Source organism: Tasmannia lanceolata, unplaced genomic scaffold (assembly GCF_043159265.1).
Source record: "Tasmannia lanceolata isolate RefF3 unplaced genomic scaffold, GAP_Taslan_0.1 ptg000016l, whole genome shotgun sequence".
NCBI lineage: Eukaryota > Viridiplantae > Streptophyta > Magnoliopsida > Canellales > Winteraceae > Tasmannia > Tasmannia lanceolata.
Window position 1 is genome coordinate 20,331,939 of NW_027518693.1, and position 24,413 is coordinate 20,356,351.

Genomic DNA, 24,413 nt, shown 5'->3' on the forward strand with positions numbered 1-24,413 from the left:
ATAGAAAACTACGGTCACCGTGGCTCGTCCGTCGCGGGCTGATAACTTCGCATTTTCTAGTGCCACGTGCCCCACCTCAAACCGCTAACTCCATAGACTTAAACGTTGCAGTTCATAAACTCGAACCCACAAAATCTCTCTCATGGCAACGGCGGTCCGTACAAATCCTCTCCCGAGCGCCGCTTTTGATTGTTCGAACAAGAATCACTTTCTCCATCCAACTACTCTCTTAAGAAAACCCTTCTCCAAATCAACTCCACTCTTCTCCGTAGATTCTAACCGGACGAATCAACGGTCGAGATTTCCCCTAGGGCGAAACAGGAACACGGTGTTTGCAATCTCAGGCTCCTCTGGTAAAACCCTTTCTTTCCCCCCTTTTCTTGAATTCCGCATTTCCAAGATTTCTGCATCTCTTTAGGGCCTGTTTGTTTTAGATTATGACAACCGATTGTGGAGTCAGTCCAATAATCGGTTGGGGAATCCACAATCGGTTGTCATAATCTAAAACAAACAGGCCCTTAATAGATTCCAGTTACCGATTGTTTGAAACAGTGAAACACGAATTTTTCAATAATCTCTCTATGAATTTTTGTGATTAGAAAATGTTTGATTTTGGAAAGGGAATTGAAGTCCACTCCGCACTCCCTTGTTTTGAAAATGGGGCATTCCTCTGTCTGCTTATACTTTTCTCTGCTCTAACTGGCTTATAATTCCTAAAAAGTTATCAACAACCAATCAAAGAAGCTTTCAATAAGATGGGAAAGGAAAAGTATTTTTAAAAGTATCTACTTTTTTTAACACACTAAAAAGATAACTTGAAGTACTAATTCTATTCCATTTTACTCAAGGGAACCTTCAATTTATGATATTATCATTCTAAGTTAACCATAATCATATCATTTCTCTCTAAATTGTGGAAAGAAAAAAAATTTCTTGCGGAAAATTGTCGGTTAGAAATGTTTTTCTTGAAATCCAAACGGGGCCTTCGTATAGCTTTCTATACGACATAGGCAGATTCGGTCCATTCGGATAGTTCCTTGTGTCACTCTTTTGGGGAAGATTAATCTGATTGAGTTAGATGATGGCATAATATGAGGACCAAAATGTTAGAAGTTGTCACTAAGGATGTGAAACCTATCTTTCTTGGGCTTCTTTTGGAAAGTTAAATAATGGCATACTTACCTTCTAATTTATATATCATTCCACATATTTTTATTCGACGAGATTCTTAAATTTAATTGGATTATTTTTTTTGAAAAGGGCAACAGAATATATATATATATATATATATATATATATATATATATATATATATATATATATATATATATATATATATGTAAAAACAGAACCGAGGTGGTCCTGAAGGAACAAAGATAATACAATTGGATTAAATTTAATTGGATTATCATTCCACATTTTTTTATTTGATAAGATTCTTGAATTTTTGAATGGTTGGATTCTTGTATGTTTTGCGCTGAAGTTTTCATTTTCGATGTTCTCTTGCATAACTTTTGTACCATGTTGATGCAAGCAGGAAGTGCAGCTATTCAGATGTCTGAAGATATTGCAAGGTTGTTGGAAAGTGTTGAAGTGTTTGATTTGAATGGAAAAGCAATTCCAATATCTGATTTGTGGAAGGATAGGAAAGCTGTAGTTGCATTTGCACGTCATTTTGGGTGATTTTTAGTAACCTAATTTCACTTCCATTTTAAGTTTTTTTTTTTTTATGAAGATGCTTCCAATAGTAGAAATAACATGTTTCTTTTCTTTTTTTGGTAACTGCAGATGCGTTCTTTGTCGTAAACGAGCTGATTTACTTGCTTCTAAAAAGGTAAAAAGCATACCCTTTAAAATGCCATAGAAAGGTTTTTAATTCTATGTATAGGGGTTGCTTTTAAGTCATTTTTATTTGTTGTTACACTTTCAAATATACTTTGTAAATATCGGAAACCGGAATACCTTCTTCGAGGTTTGTTCAGAATCTTGTTTTGAGTTTTTCCAATTTATGGATTGACACTTTCCCATTTTCTTTATTTCTTAATATATGTGCATGCATTAACACATGTATGTAAAATAGTTTGCGTTCAGAGTTCTATCCAGGGGCGGAGCTACGTGTAGCATAAGGGGCGCAGCTGCCCCTGTTGAGTTGGGCAAAACTCCTTAATAGGCCCAACTCAATTGGGCATGGCCTTATGTATAATGCCCCCCTTATGTATATATAACCTGCTCCCCCGCCCGCCCCCCCGCTCGCCCCCCCGCTCGCCCCTTAATGAATATATCCTGGCTCCGCCAGTGGTTCTATCATCTTATTTTTCAAGGATATTTTGGGCTATATGTGTCCCTTCATCTGTTTATTTATTTATTTATTAAGGGTTCAAACCCCAAACTTGACTAGGACTTAACTTTGGAAGTGTGAGGAATTTCTCTGCATTTCGGGGTGTATAGGATTTAGAATTCATCAAAGTCCCATCTCAAGGGCACATTTATTATTCTTGTAAGATTATGATGTCTCTTAAATATGAATATTTTGAATCATGTTAGTTATTAATAGAGAAGTATTGGTGGGATGCTCATGGAGAGCGTCAGTACTAAGACAACCACTCCCTTGGTGCCACCTGTTCGGTCAAGGGTCTGACCAAACATGCGATGCACAAGGAGTATCTGTCTCATCCTTAATGCTCTTATGCGCGCCCTCTAATTATTTTGTTTATTAATAAATGTAGTAGCCTAGTTCTATCATTATATATTTTGATGCAAGTAACGGATTGGTAATTAAATTACAACCCCAAACTCGTGGTGATCCATGGTTAATTAAGTTAATTTGTTAGAAGATCAAGATCTGTCCCTAAAAGTTCATGAATATCAGAAATCAATAATTTAGGCCTTCCCTTAGATTTAATTCAACGACTTCCGCACCTGATCTATTTATACAAAAAATGATTCGAAGTGTCTTCTCTAAAATCCGGGTCTGCATAATAAATGACAGATCTCCAAATTTTAGAACATACGAAACTACTACCGGGAAGGCACATGACTGTGAGGGATGATAACTCTATAAACAGGTAGTCTAAGCAAAAGGCTTAGAACACAACAAGCTGCCAATGAGCACTATTTCCAAAAGGGGTGGGTTCAGACACCATACAGTGAAAGAACCCAATAACAAAGTAGATCTCTATCAACTATTCCTGGAAAGGCATATGATTGCAAGGGATGACAACTTTGTAAACAGAAGGAGTCTAAGGAAAAGACCAAGAACACAGCAAGCAACCAAAGAGCACTATGTCCAAAAGGGTAAGTTCAGCATCATACACAGTAAAAGAACCCAATGCCAAAGTAGATCTCTATCAACCATTCCTGAGAAGGCACATCACTACAAGGGATGACAGATGACAACTCTGTAAACAGAGTCTAAGGAAAAGGCCTAGAAAAAAACAAGCACCGAATAGCACTATTTCAAAAAGTTTAGGGTTCAGACACCGGACGCAGTGAAAGAGCCCAATACCAAAGTAGATCTCTATCTCAGGAAGGTTCAGAACACCGTAGATGGACAAAAAATTCAAGCCAAGAAGAGAAATACTAAGTGATTTGATCCCCACCTCTTCACACACCTCATTGTTTTTCCCAATAAATCTCCCCCCCCTCCCCTTCTCTGGTTACTCCATTTTTTGCAACCTCTCATTACTCCACTTTTATACAACCACTATTTATTCTCTCTTCTGTATAGTTTAATATTCTTGATGAAAGATGAGCACATGCACACCATGCCACCTCTGTCCATCTATTTCTCCATCTCTTGCTCTCTCTCATTACTCCATCTTTTTATCCAACATGTGATTGTTAAAATTTTGTAATTCAATTTTATTGACTTTATTAGGTTTGTAAAGAATACAATCATAGTTTATAAAATAGTGTTGTCCCTATTCATCAAATGGGCCAGGTCTATCGAATGAGTACAATAGCAAATGATTTATTTGCTTTCCTCTAAAATGTATATGCTGAGGTCACATCTCCAAGCGTAGATACAGTGAACCAGTTAAATGGTCGATTTTTATTATTTCAATGCACTTCATCCATGTTTCACCCATGTACTAGTCTTTGGTTTTCCAATTACATATTTTTCTTGAGTAGCAAAAGGTAACTATTTTGCTTGTTCTCTGAAAGCTATTTTCGTTAACTTCGATCACAACATAATCTTATTGTTCATTTATAGGAGAGAATGGATGCAGCTGGTGTGGCATTAGTTTTAATTGGACCTGGCAGCGTTGATCAGGTATGCCATTGTAGAAGTCCTAAATACGAGTCAATAATTTGAATATTGTAATGCATAAAAAAAAAACCTAAAGGTACAATCTCTTTGTATCAATTTGACCATTAAGATAGCAGGGAAAGAAACGAACATAAATTCTCATGCAAGGTTTTTCCGTGGTGATTGAAATGTACTGCTTGGGCTGTGTTAGATTGTATGTGTTGACATTTTATTGGATTGAAAAGGTGGTGCTTATGTGTGTGCTTATTTCCTAGTATGTATAATGTGAATGGGGGTATCTTGAGAACTTTGGTTTGGGGTGAAAAATTCACCCCCTTTCTTTCCCATTTCCGCCCCATTTACCCAACTTTATGTTAATAATCTCTCTCTCTCTCTCTCTCTCTCTCTCTCTCTCTCTCTCTCTGTAAAAGGATATGCCATAGCTCACCTTCTTTTCTTGGTAACCACCATATCTCTCTCCCCTGGACTGGCATGCTGTTCCTTTCCTTTCCTTCCCGATGAGAACATCGCGATCTTTTACCGAATCTTCTCCCGTACTTATAGTTTTAGCTTCTTTTTTCTTTTTCTTTTTATTTGTCAGTTGTATTGGGATGCAAATTTCCTGCCTTTGGTTCTAGAAATGCAAGCTAGCTAGCTAAGTACAAGAAAAAAGAAAGTGCATTGGATTTTCGGGGAGGTTTGTTGTCAGCTAAGAGACCGTGTTTTGGGGGATTGTGAGGAATGGAGAGAAGGTGGTAGAAGATGAATAGGATTTTTACTCTTTTGCTTGAATTGAAGAAGAATGATAGTGGGGTTGGGAATTTGTTGTTAATGTCTGGGGCAAAAGTTTTCAGGATTTGTTGTGAAACGATGAAGAGGATGAAGGTGGCTTGAAATGGGGAATTAGTGGGAGTGAGATTGAGTGTCTTTGAAACAGGGTGTTTTGTTGTTGGATGAGATGAGAGATTGAGTTGATTTCGATTGTCTTGTTGCAGAGGGAAAGATTGATGGAAGGCTTCATGTGTAACGATCAGCTATCGTGGCAGAGATGGCACGATCTTGATGGTGAACAACGGCTAGGCTGTTGATCGGCATCGGTTTTCTGGCAGCGATATCTGCTGGAAAAATTCTCGAGTTGCAGATTGGTGTTGCAAGAAAGATGCTGGAGGCAAGCGGCAGCAACGGTGGGATTGCAAACGGAAACAGTGGCAAGTTGCATCTGAAAATGGTGGTCGCTGGTCGGGGTATATTTGTGCCAATGGCGACTGACATTCTGCCATAGTGACCTAGCGGAAGGTCGAGGCCTGCAGAGAGGAATAGAGGGATGACACAGCTGGAGTTTCAGAAATGAATGAGAAAGAGCTATTGTTTGTGGGCGGGAAAATGGTGCTGAGAGGATTGGTTTGCCCATTAACCGTAGCTGCTCTGGGCTGGTGTTTCTATTGGTCATAGATTGCTTTCTGTGAGGAAAAAATTGGTTGTTCCCAACAGATTTACCGGCTGTGAAGCAATTTACCTGTTGCAAGCTTCATAACTGGCAAAAGGGGTCCGGGGAAGGAAAACAAGGAGGTGAATTTATCATTCTCCTAAATAAAAATGCTTATAGTCTAAATAAAATTCTAATAAAAGAAAATAAAACATGTCCAATAGTCCAATAGGAAAAAAAATAAATCTAACGGCTGCTAAGATGACTGAATCACATCAATAATAGCTCACACCGACTGCATAGTAACTCCAAAAACAGGGCAGCACTGCATGCCTTTTTCAAATAGGGCAGGATCCACCTATCTAGGTCATAATTCTTCCTTGATTTAATATCGAAAGAGGGAACTCTTAAGTAGCAGACACCCATGCACAGAGGCAAAGAGAACCTCATGGGGATAGGGTTTCTATGCACAGTCAATGGGAAAAACCTAGATCTTGTGGTCCTATCATCATAGGACAGATCAAGAGTTTCCAATAGATGAAACTAGAAGGAAAAGGAAGATACAAAGAGGAGGGAAAAGGAATTTGCGGATCAGATCAGTGCTCTGATTACATGTTAATGTAAATAGGATGAATGAAAGGGCTTGAAGAAAGAATCCAAGCCAAGGAGAAAGAGAAAAGAAAGAAGGGAAGGAGAAAAGAATTCATAGGGTTTCTAGTGTATTCCTTATGAACCCCATAAACTTCATTTATATTTTAATGCGAATCAAAATAATTATGATTTTGCCACTCTATGTTTGGTCCCATTTTAAATGCATAAGTAATGGAAATAAAAATCTATCTCCCATATGTTAACAAAGATCAAATGCGTCCTTTGTATATCCTATATAACTTGGAGGCAAACGAAGTCGCATATTCCTTAACTAGGGAATGTTTATTGGGCCAACCTCTGACCTCTTGTAAATTTGATCATTTTTTGTTATTTATAGAGTTCTTTTTTATCTGTAAAAAACAAAAAAAATCCATGTAATGCATTGTGTTTGCCTCCTAATAGACGTATTATTGGTAGATTTGTTTGTATACATTTTAAGAAAGGACCAGAACCATGTGCCTCTTGAATTAATTCACATTCTTGGTCTTTCATGATTTATTGAGTATATTGGGCATCATAAGTGACATTATAAAATACAATATCTTTTGCCTTTGATATTTTTTGAAGACTATGATTTTTTTATAGTTAAGATAATATAATGTTCATCCCACTGCATTGTGTATACATTTTCTACTCTAGCATCGGTTTCTTTCTTATGTAGATCAATTTATGTCCTTACTATCTTGCAATGTTGGTTTAGGCGAAGGCATTTTCCATGCAGACAAATTTCAAGGGAGGTATGCTTTTTGAAGAACATGAGTATCATCAGAAGTGTCATATTTGATGATCATAAGATTCAATGTTTATTCCCTCAAATGAGGTAAAATTTTAAAATCCTTTGAAATGGGTAGTCAGATTCCTTTATCTGTAAATTCTGTATCATTCAATTAATTTATATTTTCTTGAAGGAAAAGAGTTCTAGTCATAGGATCAAGATAAGATGAATGCTATTCTATGTTGCATGACTGCATCTTTGTAGAAAATACCTCTAACTGATAGGCAAGCTTGGTTCTGTAGTTCCACATAATCGTGGAAAAAGTCATGTAACATCACATAATGTAAAGCATCATGTATTGTAACTTAATCTAAACCCCACACACCTAGGATCCCCTTGCAGGAGTACCACTTGAATATGCGTCTACTTTGAAGTTATTGAACTTAGACTAACTTCATATGCAAGTTCATGCATATTTATCATTTAAGCTTCCATCAAGCATATGGCGTGCTTGTAAGCAATATTCAATAAAGAACACTTTTTCAGATATCTCATCACAACTATTCCATTAAAACCGCGAAAAAAAATTCCCACCTCAGTCTTGGGGATTACCCCTTTCTTAATAAGATTCTGCACCATTCAAAAAATAAATAAAAAATCAGAAAAAGATTAACCACATAAGCAAAAGAATATTTTAAGAACAATATGAGTGAGCAGTTATGTATGTTGAAATAGGGTTGCTCTTTATCATATATTTTGTATGATGGGCATTTTAGGTAATATCATGTAAACTCAGGTTAATAAAAGAGAGATTATGTGATTGAGAAGCAAAAGAATGAGGCACCATATCCTGAGAACGATGTGAGTGAACAGTTCTGTATACTGAAATAGAATAGTTCATCATTATTTTGTATCATTGTATGAAGGGTATTTTATTCATTATCATGTAAACTCACTGAAGTTAATAAAGGAGGATGCACCACAAATTGTGTAAGAGAGGAGGCAATACAAATTGTGTAGCTCCAATCCCCACAAAACTCTCATCTTTCTTCTTCTCCTTCTCCATCATCTTCTCATCTTCTTCCTCTTACTTTCCTTTAAAAATCTAGGAGATTCTACATGGTATTTGAGCGGATCTGGATCCAAGGGAACCCGATCTCTAGATCTTTCAATCACTCGACTCCAAGGAAGCTTCAAGACAAAACATTGTGAAGTGAGGGATTTAGATCGCATCTCAACCAATCTAAAATTGGTGGCCACATAGGCTCAGTTTTCAGCAGATTTTGTCTTATTCATTTAATTCACCTGAGGTGGCTGCTCTCACATGCAACAGCCCAGCAGCAAATGTCTTCTGCTATGGTCCCTAGCAAATCCCTGATATAATTGCATGTGAAATGTGGCATATGTATATGGGCGGATCTGGGGGTCATGGGGGCAATTGCCCCCCTTAAAATTCCGAATTTTTCTAAGTCGATAGGTTAGTTACCAATTTTTTTTAAAGTTGCCCCCCTTGAAGTTAGGGTTGCCCCCTTGATTTTGTTGATTTTTCCTGAGTCGATAGGTTTGTTTGCGATTTTTTGTAAAGTTGCCTATCTAAAATTCAGGAATTTTTCCTCCATAATGTTAGCATTATCGTGTAAAGTTCCCATATTATAGCGATTTTGAGTAAGTCCCTCCCAACGAGCCATCTCTCTCTCTCTCTCTCTCTCTCATTAAAAATATAAATAAGTGGCTGAGATAATGTCACCTGAGGTAGATATGTAATTATGAGATTTTATATATTTCGTGCAAATATTTTCAAAAAGTACTGCAGGCCCACTTCATTGGATGATCCAAACTGCTCATTTGTTGGGCCACAACATAAATAGGATGCATCACGTAAATCATCTCCATAGGATGATCCTAACCCTCCAATCTATAATGGAATCACCAGCTCAATCAGATGGTTAGGATCACCCTATGGCGATGATTTACACGGTGCAGAGCATGAGAGTGGGACCCACCCCATCGAAATATGATGGGTAAATTGTCGGCTCTACCTTAACCATGGGTTAGGGGGAGAAGGTGGGCCCCACCTATCAAAACATGAAGTGCAAAATGGTGGACCTCAAAATGCTACAATGACCATTTTCTGCCCCGCCTAAAGCATATTCCTGGCTCCGCCCCTGGTATTATGTATAAATATTTAAATGAATTAGTGGTACATCATATTAGTATATGTTACATAATTACATGAATTATGTGTGAAATGTGGTGTATGTATTATGTATAAATTGTGGTGTGTGTATTATGTATAAATATTTATATGAATTACATGTTGGGTCCGATTGGATCGGCAGACGATAGTGAAGCGGAAGTAAGGGCGGGCAGCTTATCAAGGCATAAAAAGGTTAAGGAGAGAGCTCTTGGAGAAGACGATTATGGAAGGTGACTCAATGAATGTCATTCGATGGTTGAAAGGCGTGGTGGTCCCTCCATGGCTATTTGCTCACTTTTTTTATGAGATCCATGACAAAATTGGGGGCTCATCTATTACATTCAAGCATATCCGGAGGTCGGCAAATAATGTGGCAGATGGCCTTGCTCGTCAAGGAGTGTTGTGGCAGGCAAATTTGGGATTTTTTTATTTTTTTCCTCCATAATTGTTTCTCTCTTTATGTTTCTCTTGTTTTTCTCTCCTTGTAATCTTTGGAGTTTCGACCATCTCGGTGGAAAAAAATTTATATGAATTACATGTGAAATTTGATATGTATTGAATTATTAGACATGCGCGAACGCGCGCGTAATTAGGTGTTTGATGTTGTTAAATCATTATAGATTGTCTTATGCAACGGTTAATAAGTGTTTATTTGTGTGCATTGTAACATTTCTTGAAGTTTCATCTTAAAATTCTATCATTTGCATATAATTTCATACATGTTTTGTGATTTTTCAGGAATTTCCCCACTAGTTCCAACTGAAACTGAAATGTTTCTGTTTCCATGGTGAATGAATCCGAAACCGAAATTTAAAACATTGCTGATAAATTTACCAAAAGACTGATTACCTATTATCATTTCCATCTACTCGACAAGCTGAAATATTCAAAGGAACACTTCGGCATGAGGGGGAGTGTTAGAGAGAACATTATTAGACTCTAAGGGTGTACTCATAATTTTACATGTAATTGATTTATAAGTTGTAGTGTGTTTAGATTGATTATTGAATCCAAGGCAAATGATGCACGAGAAGAGAAATTCTACATCGGTCTTCATAGGCTCATTAGCATAGGATTAGTTTGCTAATGATGTAGGGTAGTTTTGTCATTTCAGTTGTTCATGTCCTTTTATGTTGTTTTTGGTTCAATAGGCGTAATTAGGTTTCTCTTTGTAAGTTGGGCTGATATCTAAAGCCCAACTCCTTCTTTAGGTTGCGGGATTTTTTGATGAATTGTTTTTGAAACCTAGGGTTTGGAAGTTTTGCAAGGTTTTCTTGCTTTTTATTTTGATTGGGAAGAGATTAAGTACTGTTGAATGCAGTTTTCTATTCCCTTTCATTGAATTTTCCTCGTTAATCAAGGATTCTATCAAGATCAATGGCTTTGCGTCCCCCCACTCAGCTCGGTTAGTTGGTCGAGTTTCACCCAGAAATAAAAGGTAGCTTCGTATCTTTGTATGTTTGTGTACTCCTTGTTGCTTGTGGAAAATTGCAAGGGTTGAATGCATCGAACTCTACCTTTGATTATGGGTTTGGTAAGGATTTGAACCCTGATGTTTAAATTTCATCACATCTCTTGAATCTTTGGTGGAAATCTGGAGTTCATTTTATTCTCATTTAGAACTTGCTAAGTTGCTATTAAACCCAAGCTCCCAGTTATTTTGGAATGAATTCCTTTCTCTGAGCTCCATCCCTATTTAGCCAATTTTGCAACCCTAGAAGTTGGTGCCCTGCTCTGTTATTGAAGGTGCATGGAATTGCCTAAGTTAAGCTGGACGAACTATAATCCAGAATGGCCAAGGTCGTTGTTTTCTCCTACAAAGGCTTACACCAATTGGTTCATTTATTATTCCCATTGTACACGGTTTGGCAGGGCTCCCCCATAAGACCATATAAGACCCACTATTTTAGCTAAGCACCTGCAACTAGCATCCATCATGTGTTGCAACTAGCATCCATCATATGTTCGGTTTAATGCCTCGGTTAATGAACACAAGCATACTTTCTGTTTGCTATTGTATTTAATTTTTGACATTGGTAATGTCAATTGCTATGAAGCTACAAAAGACTTAATTAAGCATTACAGATATTGGGTTTTCATTGGTCCAAAATGAATTGCCTAAGAACCATGATTTGGATCAAATAGTTTGAAAGAGCTCGCTCTCTTCTGGCACATCTATTGGAATCGACATCATCTCCGAGCTTCGCGCTTTCTTGGACTTGCCCTGCATCAGCAAACCACATGAATTGAGTGGTTTCTCCCATCTCTCTACTTCTCTACAACCTTCTCTATGTTTGATTTCTCCTCATGTTTCTTATTCCGCGATGAATCCTTTGCCTTTGGAATTTTAACAACATAACATTACACATGTATTTTGTACTTGACAGCACTTTCCCTCATAAATTCCTAGTTATAAGTTTCATGAAATTTTCCCTTTACATATCTGTAATTCTATCCAATGCGATGACATTTTTGTTTTTGGACGCAGAAGTTTATGCAGATCCCAGCCACTCATCATTTAATGCGTTAAGTTTTGTGTCTGGGATTGCAACTACATTTACTCCATTGGTATTGCTGCTCATAGTTCTTTTATGGAAATAATTGTTTTGGTAGTGAAGATATAGTATGCATGATGCTTTCTCTATGGCTGAAACTGGTTTTTGACTTTTTCGAGTTCAGCAAGGGCCCTTTTGGATGCCAAGAAGATTTTGATTTGGATTTCTCACATTTGCAGCCCATTTTGCGTTGTGATTTGGATCCGGATCAAATCCTTGGATTTCCAAATATGCTGTGGAAATAAGTAATTAGAAATCCACAGATCTGGCAGTTTCCTTCACCCTCTTTGCTCCTCAACCTCTCCCCTCCAGTAGGAACCCCCTTCCCTCTCTGTCTCCCTCAACATGAGCTGGCAGATCTATTCATTTTGTATTCAAAACTCAATTCCAAATCCAAATACAATATAAGACGTATCCAACCTAATTGAATTTAGCGTCATCTAATGGAGTTTCTTTTATGACATTTTAGGCAGGTTTGAAGATAGTTCAGTCATATCTTGAAGGATACAGACAAGACTGGCAGCTTTCCTTTCAAAAGGACACAGTGAACAAAGGCGGTTGGTATGTAACTATTCCATAAAAAAAATCCTAGGATATATCTCATTTTTCTTACAAAATTATATGCTTTCAGAAATTTTATGTGAAGACTTATGGAGAGTAAAACCTCTCGAATACATAAATAAGGAGGTAGGCATGGTAAACATCTCAAGGGGGATCGTATTGCCGGCAAGGCGGTTCTAATCTACCCATCTCAGTTTGCCTTATTATACTTTACCTTTTTACATATAGGACTGTGAAACGACCAGTTACTCCACAAGCTTAAGCTGTTGGAGAAGGCATTATTTATTCTTTTATACTTTTAACACTCCCCCTCACGTGTGGCTGATGGGGACATCAGCAATGGGCGTGGATTCAAGGTTTACAAGCGTAAACGTGGATGAGATTAATGGCGGAGACTCTAGCATGGGTCACAGACATTGTCATATTTTTATTATTATTATTTATCTTCTATTTTCGTCATTTTCTGTGTAGCCTACTTTTTAGGCATCAAATCTCATCCATTTGGCATATTTTTGGTATTATTAGAAAGGTTTTTCAATTACCTATCTAATGAGCCCAAGATCACATGATTTGGATGTGATTTGAGCAGGGTGTTTTTAGTAAGTGGTATAGGTCTATTACGGGATTACTATTTTAGGTTAGTTTTTATCTTTATTTAGTTCTACTTTAGATTAGATGAATGGTTAAGATTAGTTTTTAACTTTAAGTTATCTTCCAGGGTTTCTTTTCTTATAAATACATCTTATGAAAGCAATGTAACTATGTAAGAGACTTCTGACTATTGAATAAAGAATTAAAGTTTTTGCAAAAGAAGCTATTGAAGCTTGGAACTTCTTCTCTTCTCACTTCTAGGTGGCTTGGAGCCATTCTTCTCAATCCCCTCTCATCTTCTCACTTATATTCTCCTCTCAAATCAACTATAAACAAGTCATTAGTTCTTCAATTTTTTGTGTGTTCTTGAACCCTAAAATACAAAAACCCAAAATCCAAAAATCTCCTACATCGTTTAAGATTTCATCTTGAAACTTTGAAGGACTAACCTTAGCTATAGCAATCAAAATTCGTAGTTTTACAGCCTCTTTCGACGCCAATCAAATTTTCACACCTTTCAAGCCCCAAAACTTTCTTTTGGAGATTGAAAACGTAATCGGCCAACGTAGCAGCCCCCTTAAACCTGAAAATCTGATTTCTTTCATCATTTAAACCTATTATCTTTCAACTCACAGCAGTTTACCCAGAATTTCCAGATCTGTCCAAATTACCAGAATACCCTTTTGGCCTAAATTGGACCGATTTGATCCCGTTTTGTTGCTACAGAAATTTATTACTGTTTTTTTTTTCATTAGATTATTGCTGATTTCTCATCAAAATAAGGTTTAATTCATAGGTTTTCGTATTGTTTTAATTATTCTACTTGGTCGCACGTTTAAAACCCCGTTTTGGGCTAATTTTACCCTTCACTAGTTACCCAAAGGACCCTTTAACTGTCGGCTAATTTGTTTAAGGTTTATTTCATGCTAATTGTGCTCTTTCTCATTATTTAATGCAAATTTATGCCTCGATATTGCTGCTGTCCGCAAAATTAATTCTGCTTTAAATCAGCCCTACTTAACCCGTAGGTGCCTCTAGCCTTTAGATTCAGCCATAAGAGTTCGTAAAGTCTTTAATCCCATTAGGAGTGTAGGATTTTTCCCTTATTTAGGTATTGTCCTGCATTAGTGGCCCTTCTTTCTTTGGGTTGGCCTACACTTGGCACATGTGGCCCCACTTTTGGGGGTTGACCATTGCATGTGGATTTTTGACATCAAGGAGGTTTGAACTCAGGATCTTTGCTCTGATACCATGTGAAACGACCAGTTACTCAAAAAACTTAAGCTGTTGGAGGAGGCGTTATTTATTCTTTTATACTTTTAACAAGGACAAACTAAAATTGGGGTAGCAATACAAGACTCCATATTTTTGTTACCTGTCTCATGACACGCCATCAGCTGCAAGTCGGATTGGAAACCAGCCATAAATTTAGGAACTTTCGCCCATTCAGTTCGATTCATTATGCTTCTACCTTTTTACATATAGGACAAACCGACAAACTAATATTTGTGGCCTAATTCCCATATTTTATGTTACCTGTCCCATGACACGCCATCAGCTGCAAGTCAGATTGGGAACTTTGTTTAGCTGTTTTTTTACCTTTTTTTTTTAATAAATGGCAACATTTGCTTATAAACCCAAATTAAATGATTATAAGAGAGTCACCAATTTCCATATACATAATTCTAGCTGAAGAACTCCATTGTCAGCAAGCCTATTTAGCTTTACATGGAACATGGCTAAATAGGTACTTACTTGCCTCTTACCAAGTCTAAAATTTAATCTATGATATAAGCTAGTATCCATGCATCAGGAATTCTCTTTGTAGTCTAAGTGATGGCACATGTCAAATCTCCTTCCACTGCCGACTTTCTGGGAAAGTCTTTGTCAAGTATTCGAAGACCTTTAAGGGCCGTTGGATACGCGGATTTTAGAATCCTTGATTTCTTCAAAATTGTAGATGGGAGACAAGAGAAGAAAGAGGCCAGCCTCGTTTTCTGATTTCTCGCCCTTCTTTCCGACAGCAAGAGAGCAACAGATCGTCCCATGTTTCCAGATTTTAGAAATCTCAGAATGTGGGAGAGATTTCTAATATTTTGATCTTGAGGCTTAATGCCTCAAGATTCCTTCTTCAACGTAGCCCATTGGATGACCAAGCCCTTTATTTACCTTGATGTCTTCTACACAGAAACTATCTTATCTTTAACTTCCTAGTTCCCTCCCCCCCCATAGTCTCTAGAGCACAAGAAATGGGTTAGCTTTCAATAGGAAGCATCCTCTCTTGGCAAATGGTTCACCTGATCACCTGCCAAAACAAGCCATTGTGCTTGGAAATATCCACTCCACCCAAAAATCACGAGGAAGCAATACCAAATTCATCTGAATTTCTTGCAATAGAAGAAGAGGTCATCAACCATCTCTTCTGCATTCCTACACACGAAACACATACTTGCTTTATTTTTTTCGAATTAAAAATGGTTTAGCTTTTAAAATGCACGTAGATTTTTGTGATTTTCAAAAAAAAGAAAAAATGGTTTAGCTTTTACGAAGAAATATTTCAGTTACATCTAAAATTCTAAAACCCTTCCAATTATAGTTGAAACTTGTTGAAGAGCATTTCAATTAACAGAGACTTTTATTACCACTATCATTTCATACCAACACCCAGATGAGGACCCCTGGGATGGGGTATCCATGGCCGAGGCTCCGCATATCTTTGAATTATCTATGCAGTTATGCAGAAACTCTTTAATGACTCGCATATGCATTATTTATGATAAGCATCACGTTCTTCACTTGCTCCCCCCCCCCCCCCCCCCCCCCCCCCCCTCACCTTCTCTCTCTCTTGCATTTGTTGGTGTGAATCTTGAACTGGAGAAAACTCGGTTCCATAGTCTTGGCAAGAAATTGTTGTCTTTAGACATTATGCTTAGACTATAAACTGTTTTTGCCTTCTCGCAAAAAATTGATGTTTATTTATTTTTATTATCAATTGGAATAAGCAAATAGTGGTTTACATGCAAATTATAAATGTATAAGAAATGTTGTTGTTTTGTTTTCTTAGGCAGCAAGGAGGAATACTTGTTGCAGGTCCTGGTAAAAGTACCATCTCATACATGCACAAGGTTAGTTCCGTTTGACTTATTTTACTAGTAAATGGAATATAGTTGGCTAATAGTGAATGTGAGTTTGGGACACCTACTCCACATCCGTTGTGACGAGGATTAAATTATAAACTCAGGCTTCTAGTCCTGATTCCATCAGTATAATGGGACACCTACTCCACATCCGTTGTGACGAGGATTAAATTATTTAGTCTAAGGATTCTCCCTCCCTCTCTCTCTCTCTAGTGTGTGTGTGTGTGTGTGTGTGTGTGTGTGTGTGTGTGTGTGTGTGTGTGTGTGTGTAGGGGAAAATGTTTGTGAGCTAGAGCTCATATAAGCTTATATGAGCTAGACCTCACTAACATAGGAGGCCCACATTGTTTGGATGATCTAAAGCTTTCATTTGATAGGCCCACATATAGATAGGGTGTACCCAAAAAATCAATTTCATAGGATTATCATAACCCTTCCATTTGTGGACATTATAAACTAGTGTGAATTGGTCGAGCTAAGATGTAGCTACTCTGAGAAGCTTTGTGATGCGGATCGACGTCCCTTGCGAGTTTATTCTCGACGGGATCGCCCTCGAGGAGCCCCATATAGATCTTTTTTATTGTTATTTGTGCCCTTAGGGATCTTTTTGTTATTTTTAGTGTTATTAGGGGTATTTTGGGGCATAGTTGATTTATTAGGGTTATTTTAGTCTTTAGGGTGTTTTAGTCTTTTAGGGATTCTTAATTTAGCAAGTTTCTTTATTTTAGGACTCTTAATTGCCTATATATAGGCTAAGCTACAGCTTATTTGTAATTTTGATGATTATTGATATTGATTGAGTGAGATTTCTTCCTTTGCTTGAATTCTTCTTCTTCTCGTCTTCCCTAAATTCCTCTCTTCTACTTCTAATTCTCTTCTACTTCTCTTCTTCTTCTCTCTTCTTCTTTCTTCTTCTCCTTATTTTCTTCCCCAGCCTACATCACTTTGTAGTAGGTCTCTTGCTTGCTTCCTCTCTGATATGGCTATAGGTTGTGTCTAGTGGTGGCAGAGAAGCCTTGCCTATGATTTGAACCCTATGAGCTCTAAATTAGGATCCAATTCAGTGAGGATCTCAAAAGTCCTCTTTGCTCAGTCTGTCTGCAAAAGTCCTCATCAGGGGAAGCAATGGGTTGGTAATGATTCAACTCTTCTCATTTTCTCCTGAGCAGCCCACAATACCGTTCCACCGACATCTCCCTGAGTAAAATTTGCCATTTTATAGTGCAATCCATTAATATACTTGGTGTCATTGAGCGTAATAACCAAGATATTATCATAAGGTTCTCGGATTGCTACTTCTCATAATTGGGATCATCTTCCTTCTGGTCCTTTAACCTACCATTTATATAACCCAATTTTGATCCATCGCCAATGAACAACTTGGTGGATTGTGACCTTTCCTAGTAATTTGATACGTCTAATCGGATAGTCGTGATCTAGACTCCAGGGCAGTCAATCTGACCTTCTCTGGGTCGGAGGAGGGGTTGAAATAGTCACGGAACTACCAATTATGTATTTCAGCCATTTTCAAGGTTTAAGTACTACAAAAACCATATATAAAGTTGTTGATGATCTGATTTCTTATTTGATTTTTCAAAAAAATCTGATATGAACCCGGGTAGGATTCATGCATGATTAATCCTAGCCGTCCATATTGCCACAATCCAACTGTATAGGTTTTGAATTTGAATAATAGCTAAGAATGGTAGGTTGATAGGATTTGGATGGAGATTAAGAGAGAATCTCTCTAGTAGCTCATTTGAATATGAATACTGGCTTGTAATAAGGAGGTAAACTAGGAGAGAATCTATTAGTTGATTTGAATTTGAATGATGGCTAAGACGGTAGGATAGTAAAGTAATTGAAATTGAGAGGGAGATTAGGAGGGAATATTCCTAGTAGTTGATTTGAATTTAAATTTGAATTTGAATTAGAATTAGGAGAGGATAAATAGGAAGGTGAGAGAGAAGAGAGCTATCTATAGAAATCTTTGTAAAATCGGTGAATTGGAGGAATCGTTTCGCTTGAAGAGAACGTTTTATGTTATTTTCATTTTATTATATTGGGATCTTATCATCTCCAGAGCATTTCGATCTATTACTAATTCAGAGCTTGCCGAGTAGATCGATCACATGAAGGATCATTTTGCCGAGTTAGTAGGAATGATTCATGAGCGATTTGATCAAGTAGCAATGATTCATGAGCGATTTGATCAAGTAGCATCGTCAATACAAGTGATGCAAGAGGAGATTGGTTCGATCAAGAACTGATCATGATAGTCAAGCCCCCAACCTCCCCCGCCAGCTCAACAATACGAAGACACTTTTCACAAACATGGAGTTCCACGCCCACCCAAGCTTAACCTTCTGAAGTTCGATGGGGATGATCCAACCGGATGGATCTATAGGGCCAAGAATTATCTCTTTTGTCATATACAAGAGGGAGCATGAGTACAAATTGCATCTGTCCATCTGGAGGGGGAGGCCATCCAATGGTACCAATGGTATGAGAAGACGAAAGGCATGCCGTCGTGGATCGAATTTGTTGAGGCTCTATGTGTTCGTTTTGGATCAAGCCAATTTGAAGATTTCACCAAATCATTTGACTCTCTCAAAAGACCATTGTTCGAGAATATCAACAACAGTTTGAAAGACTTGCCAACCGCACCTATGGACTCATGGAATCAGCTGCTTTATTAGTAGCCTTAGAGAGGACATCCGTCGTGAGGTTCAAGTACTACGTCTGAGTACTTTGATGCCTCTCGATCTCAAGAGCAGAAGCTGGCGGCACAACACCATCATGATAGGGCCACGATACCATGGAATCTTGAAATTGATGTGCGGGCTTCAACTGGATCAAGTAACTATCCTCCTCCCTCAATCAAACGCTTAACACCAATCGAGGCTAAAGAACGTCGCGACAAGGGTTTTTGCTACAATGTGACGATAAGTTTAGTCCGGGCATCGTTGTAAAACATTAACAATTATTTCTTATCAAAGGGAAGTGGCCGGATGTGGTTGATGGAGGCCAGGGTGATGACAAATTCAAAGATGAACCTGGAGGACCAGGTTCCTTCAATAGGGGGTGATATGATACAAACCCGGGCAGGATTTATGCATGATTAATCATAGCCGTCCATATTGCCACAATCCAACCGTATATCTTTTGAATTTGAATAATGGCTATGAATGGTAGGTTGATGAGATTTGGATGGAGATTAAGAGAAAATCTGTCTAGTAGCTCATCTGAATATGAATAATGGCTTGCAATTAGGAGGTAGATTAGGAGAAAATCTTTCTATTAGTTGATTTGAATCTGAATGATGGCTAAGAACGGTAGGTTAGTAAAGTAATTGCAATTAAGAGGGAGATTAGGAGGGAGTATTCCTACTAGTTAATTTGAATTTGAATTAGGAGAGGATAAATAGGAAGGTGAGAGAGAAGAGAGCTATCTAGAGAAATCTTTGTAAAACCGAAAGGTGAATAGGAGGAATCATTCCCCTCGAAGAGAACATTTTATGCCTATTTTCAATTTATTAAATTGGGATATTATCAAAATACTTGAAAAATGCCCTTTGCTCGGACAAAAATTGAAACAATTGTTCTTACACTCCCGATAATGACCGGAATGAAACCAAACCACTGGCATCCTTTATGTGCCAAAGAAACAATGGGGAGGAAACTGAATTGACATAAAAATCGATTTATGTGAATGCATCCAATAAAAGTCCAGATCTGGTCTGTTGGTTTTTAGGAAATTGGAAATTGAAAAATGCTCACAAATACCTCAAAGGGGATCTGTATCAGGCCATGGTGCGTTTTTCCAGATCTCAGAAATATGGAGTGATATTGCTGATGCAATCCCTTGCATCTTGATTAGGGTTGGATCGGATGTTATCTTGAATCTTGATTTAAACAGGCTTTGATACTATGTAGTTAAACAGCTGCTTTATCTTCCTCAGCCCATGATCATCAATTTCAACTTGCTAGTCTGAAGACAGGAGACGAAAGATTTCTTTTAATTGTGAGAATGATAAACAGCTGGACTGCAGATCTTAGTGGCTGAAGAAAAAGATCATTGGAGGCCCTTACAGGAGGCTAAAGAGTAGTAGGATGAGATCGAGGCCCTTTCTGGCAAAAGATCATTGGAGGAGGTCTGTGTCCCTCTCCACAAACTCCCACACTTTCAAAAAGCCATGGCTGAAGAAAAAGAGGCCTTGGAAGTGGATACGTACTCCGGAGAGAAAGAGTGAGAGACTATTGTCAGCCATTAGACCGCTCAATCCAGGGACTCCATGGATGCCAATCTTAGCGGGCAGATCAAGAGTTGTATGAAAAGGGCTGAAAAGGAAGTGGGGAACGACTGTGCGGAAGAAGTGAACGAGGAAAACCAAGCATTTCAGGAAGAATTTGGAGAAATGGCGAAAATGGGTAAGTCTCTAGGGTTCGGATTTGAAGAAACGTGTCGAAGACAAAGGAGATGCTTCTAGACATCGAGAAGTGGGACGCAACGTAGAAAGGAAAAACACCGGCCAAGGGAAGCAGGGAGCTTAAGGCTCTTAAGAACTAGGGGTTTCCTTGGCCTTTTGCTGTAAATGTTTTTTTGGGTTTTGATATGTTTTTGTTTGGCGTTTTTTGTCTTCTCTGGAGAATGGTGCAAGTTTTTTCTTTGTTTGAATGTTGAAGAGGCGTGTTGTAAAGGTCTGATGATGGGAACCTTTTTTTGATGATGGGAACCTTGCCCTTATTGTGGAGGTGGATGCGAACCGAGATTATTTGGAGTGTGCTTGAGGGACCTTGGGTCCTTCGCTGCTCGAAGATTTTTCCTCTGTTTAATCCCTACTTTACTTAGGGTTAAAGGATATGATATGGTTTGCTTTAAGAAAAGTTTTTTCTCTTTGTGCTTCTGGAGGAAGCTTCAACTGATTAAATGATGGTTTTTGACAAGAATCTTGTTTTCTGGGCTGATATGCTGAAGGGGATGAATTGTAGAAATATCCGAGAGGTGGGAACCTTGGTTCTTCGCTGCTCATGGTTTGTCTTGCCCTTGGATGATAGCCTATGGTTGTATTGAAGGTATGGGGTTCTAAATATTAGAGGGTTTGGTTTGTTGATAATGTAAGTCTAGTATGGTGCTGACATTTGGGTTCTTGGGGTATGGGAGGATGTTGTAATTTTGTGCTTCATTCTGGAGATGCAGCATGGGTTACCAACTGAAGTTTTTAGAATGTTCTTGATGATGTTCTTTCTTCTTTGTTGTTTTTGGCCGTTTGGAGGTTACTCTTCTGGCTGTTCATGATGTATGTAATGGGGTGGGACTACTTGTCCCCAATCTTTGTAAATCTACGCTCGAGTACCCAATCACATGTGAGCCCACTTTGTTAGGATGATCCAAAGCATTCATTTGAAAGGCCCTTACATAGATGGGGTGTGTACCAAAAATCAGCTCCATAGGATCATCCTAACCCATCCATTTGTGGAGGTCAAAATGGACAGACACTGTTTGTCCACAAATCTGCCCATTTTTTGCCCTCCACTTTTGAAGGGGTTAGGATACACACCCTATCTATGATAGGGCCTTGCAAATGAATGCTTTGGATCACCACAAAATTTGTGGGACCCATGTGATTGGGCACTCGAGCGTACCATAAGCTTGGTACGCTTGAGTGTACAATCCTTTTCCTCATATATATATATATATATATATATATATATATATATATATATATATGGCAATTTAAAAAAAGAAGAAAAGAAGCTGGACTGCCATTACTCCCCTGTTCGAATGTTGCAAAACTGCAAAGTTCGGAATGGAAATATAAATCCTCTATTTACAGTGAGTTCCCTCTTTATTTTAGATTGCTCTCTCATTGGTTATTGATAGCTTGTTGGGATATGTAACAGCCAATGAGAGATTCAAGATAAAAAGATGTGTGCCAATCTCAAATGAGAGATTCAAAATAAAAAGATGTGTGCCAACCTCAAATCAGGGGATGCAAATCAGTTTTACAAATGTATATGTGCATAGAAACCCTGTTATCTCATCCATGTTCATTTCCTATGGTTTATGTTTACTTTTAGAATTTTAGACATGCTATTTTTTCATCCAAGCAATTGATATTTTACACATGCTACCTGTGATTGTGAATGAGTGAAGTACACTCTGCATTTAGGTGCTTTTGATATTCAATGAAATTCCTAATCGACTTTGTTAATTTTTTTTCCCATGGAATCAGTAGAAAACTATTAGCTTTTTTATTTTTTATTTATTTTTAAATAGGACAAAGAAGCTGGAGATGATCCAGATATTGAAGATATTTTGAAAGCATGTTGCTCATGAAAAATCACACAAGGTATCTGTTCATTTTGGCTGTTGCAAATTTGAACATATGATATTATGTTAGAAAGCATTTTGATCCATATATGCTGTGTTTGCTTGATATGTCTTCACAGGAACTGAAACAGCTGGGGCTGGTATCTTAATATAAAATATATATAAATATTTGGGGCATGAAGCTGGATTGTATTCTTATACAGAAAGGAAGAATAAAATATACCTTATTTTCTTCATTCATTCTGAACTAGATGTGCCCACTTAATGTTTGACTCCTATCTTCCAAATGTCTTCCAAGTAACAAACTTTACTTGAACCTAGATGTTTGAGAAATTTTGTTACTAGTTCCCCAATTTTCAATCCATGTATGAGGGGTATAATTATATCAATTGAGTTAATAAGATAATAAGGAATCTAATAGGGACCGGAAAGGCGCTAAACACATGTTCTCTTCAACTTTTTCTCATAATATGGTATTTGAACTGTTTCTCTTAAGTTTTTTTTGGGGTTGCTTGAGCTATGTTATTGGGAAATGATATTTCCACCCCCTATCTCAGCATTTCCAGCCACTTTTGTTTGTCTTTTCTTGAAATGACCTAATTTTAGGGAAAAAACAAATGGGTTGAAATGCAATTATTTTTGGGAGAAAACAAACAGAAGGGGTGGAAATGCTTGGAATATCATTTCCCAATATTATATTGCTAGAAATATTATGAAAAGTTCACTGGATAAATTATTCCTCCTTAAATCAATTTGGGCTGTAAGTCAAAGTTTCATCGGATTAAAGTTCCTCCTTAAATCAATTTGGGCTGTAAGTGAAATTATTCCCACTTTCATTTGAAAGTGGGTACCTCAAATCTGTTTGGGAATTGATGCTGTCCCTCTACCATCCATTGAGAACTGCAGTATCCTTTTAAATTCTATTATTCTCTGAAAACCCCACTTTAGTGATAGTTTCAGGGGGGAGAAAAACTTACAAGCAGAAAGCCCAACACTGAATTTTTATCATTATCTGGATAAAGCACTTAAAACCCCCATAGATGGCCACAAAAAATGAGATCAAAATGTGAGGGCCCTAACCCATCGGTTCTCACAATCTGAAACTAACAGGCCCTCATAAATACCAGGAAGTTGAGAGTTTTCGTGAGGGTTACATGACTGTCATCAGCCACCAAAAAACCCATTTGATTTTTGTTCTATTAATTCTATCAGAACGAAAGTCAGATCATCTTGAGAAAATGGAAGAAGGTAAAACAGAAGAAAAAAGACAATTGAAGAAATCGACACCTAGGCCACAACATTGAGATTGACGCGGCTGAGTTTGAAATCCATTGAACACAAAACCAGCTAAAATATATTTCATCCTCCTCTCCCCTTCACATTCCCTTCAAATGAGAAGATGTGCAATTAACGTGACAATTATATGCATCTTAACAATTAAGTGCTAAATGGGCGTCGTTAAGCAAATAATTCCCTCATCTTTTACTAAGATCAATTATCATTGGGAACACTGGAATGAGAGGGAAATCCAAGATACATCAGATGTTTATGTTCTTAAAGTGCAAGTCTACAGCACATTTCATAGTTCATATCTACAGATACAGCTTAAAACAAGTAATCTGCTTTCCCAATACATGGCATACTATAATAAGCCAATATTTAACATATTAATTTCATAACAGGTATAAGCATAAAATACATTTTTGATAATAGATATCTGCAAAGAATCAACACACAATCATAAATTGCAGACATTAATTTGCTCAGGCATACCATGCTAAATTTGTATTTGATGTAGATTCGAATTTCAAAAAATTGAGGCTAGAAACTAGAAGAAAAAAAATTCTGCCCTGAAACAACTCCATAATGAAGAGAACCCACTTCTAAAACCACCAATCTGAGCCAAAAAGCACCTCAAATCCAAAAAATCACCCCAATCTAACAAATTTACGTCAACCCCAAACTCCTCCTCAGAAACTAACCCGAAATTCTGAACCC

General features: G+C 37.6%; 1 protein-coding gene across 2 annotated transcripts; it reads left to right on the forward strand.

Annotated features, from left to right (window-relative positions):
* Positions 1-108: 108 nt before the first annotated feature.
* LOC143848887 (thioredoxin-like protein AAED1, chloroplastic) lies at positions 109-22,651 on the forward strand. Of its 2 annotated transcripts, none has more exons than XM_077357939.1 (10): positions 109-353; positions 1,538-1,679; positions 1,789-1,834; positions 4,214-4,273; positions 7,027-7,063; positions 11,727-11,806; positions 12,263-12,354; positions 16,010-16,070; positions 22,362-22,434; positions 22,535-22,651. In XM_077357939.1, the coding sequence occupies exons 1-9, from the start codon at positions 143-145 to the stop codon at positions 22,419-22,421; spliced, it is 789 nt and encodes a 262-aa protein (XP_077214054.1). In that variant the 5' UTR covers positions 109-142; the 3' UTR covers positions 22,422-22,434; positions 22,535-22,651. The 2 variants fall into 2 exon arrangements, with proteins under 2 accessions (XP_077214054.1, XP_077214055.1); XM_077357940.1 differs by having other exon boundaries at positions 11,730-11,806.
* The last annotated feature ends 1,762 nt before the right edge of the window (positions 22,652-24,413 follow it).

Excerpts from the sequence above, each read along its gene's own strand:
- LOC143848887 (XM_077357939.1), top strand. The coding sequence starts at position 143 with ATGGCAACGGCGGTCCGTACAAATCCTCTCCCGAGCGCCGCTTTTGAT. Across the intron at positions 1,835-4,213 it reads ATTTACTTGCTTCTAAAAAG|GAGAGAATGGATGCAGCTGG; the intron begins GTAAAAAGCATA and ends GTTCATTTATAG. Across the intron at positions 12,355-16,009 it reads ACAGTGAACAAAGGCGGTTG|GCAGCAAGGAGGAATACTTG; the intron begins GTATGTAACTAT and ends TTGTTTTCTTAG.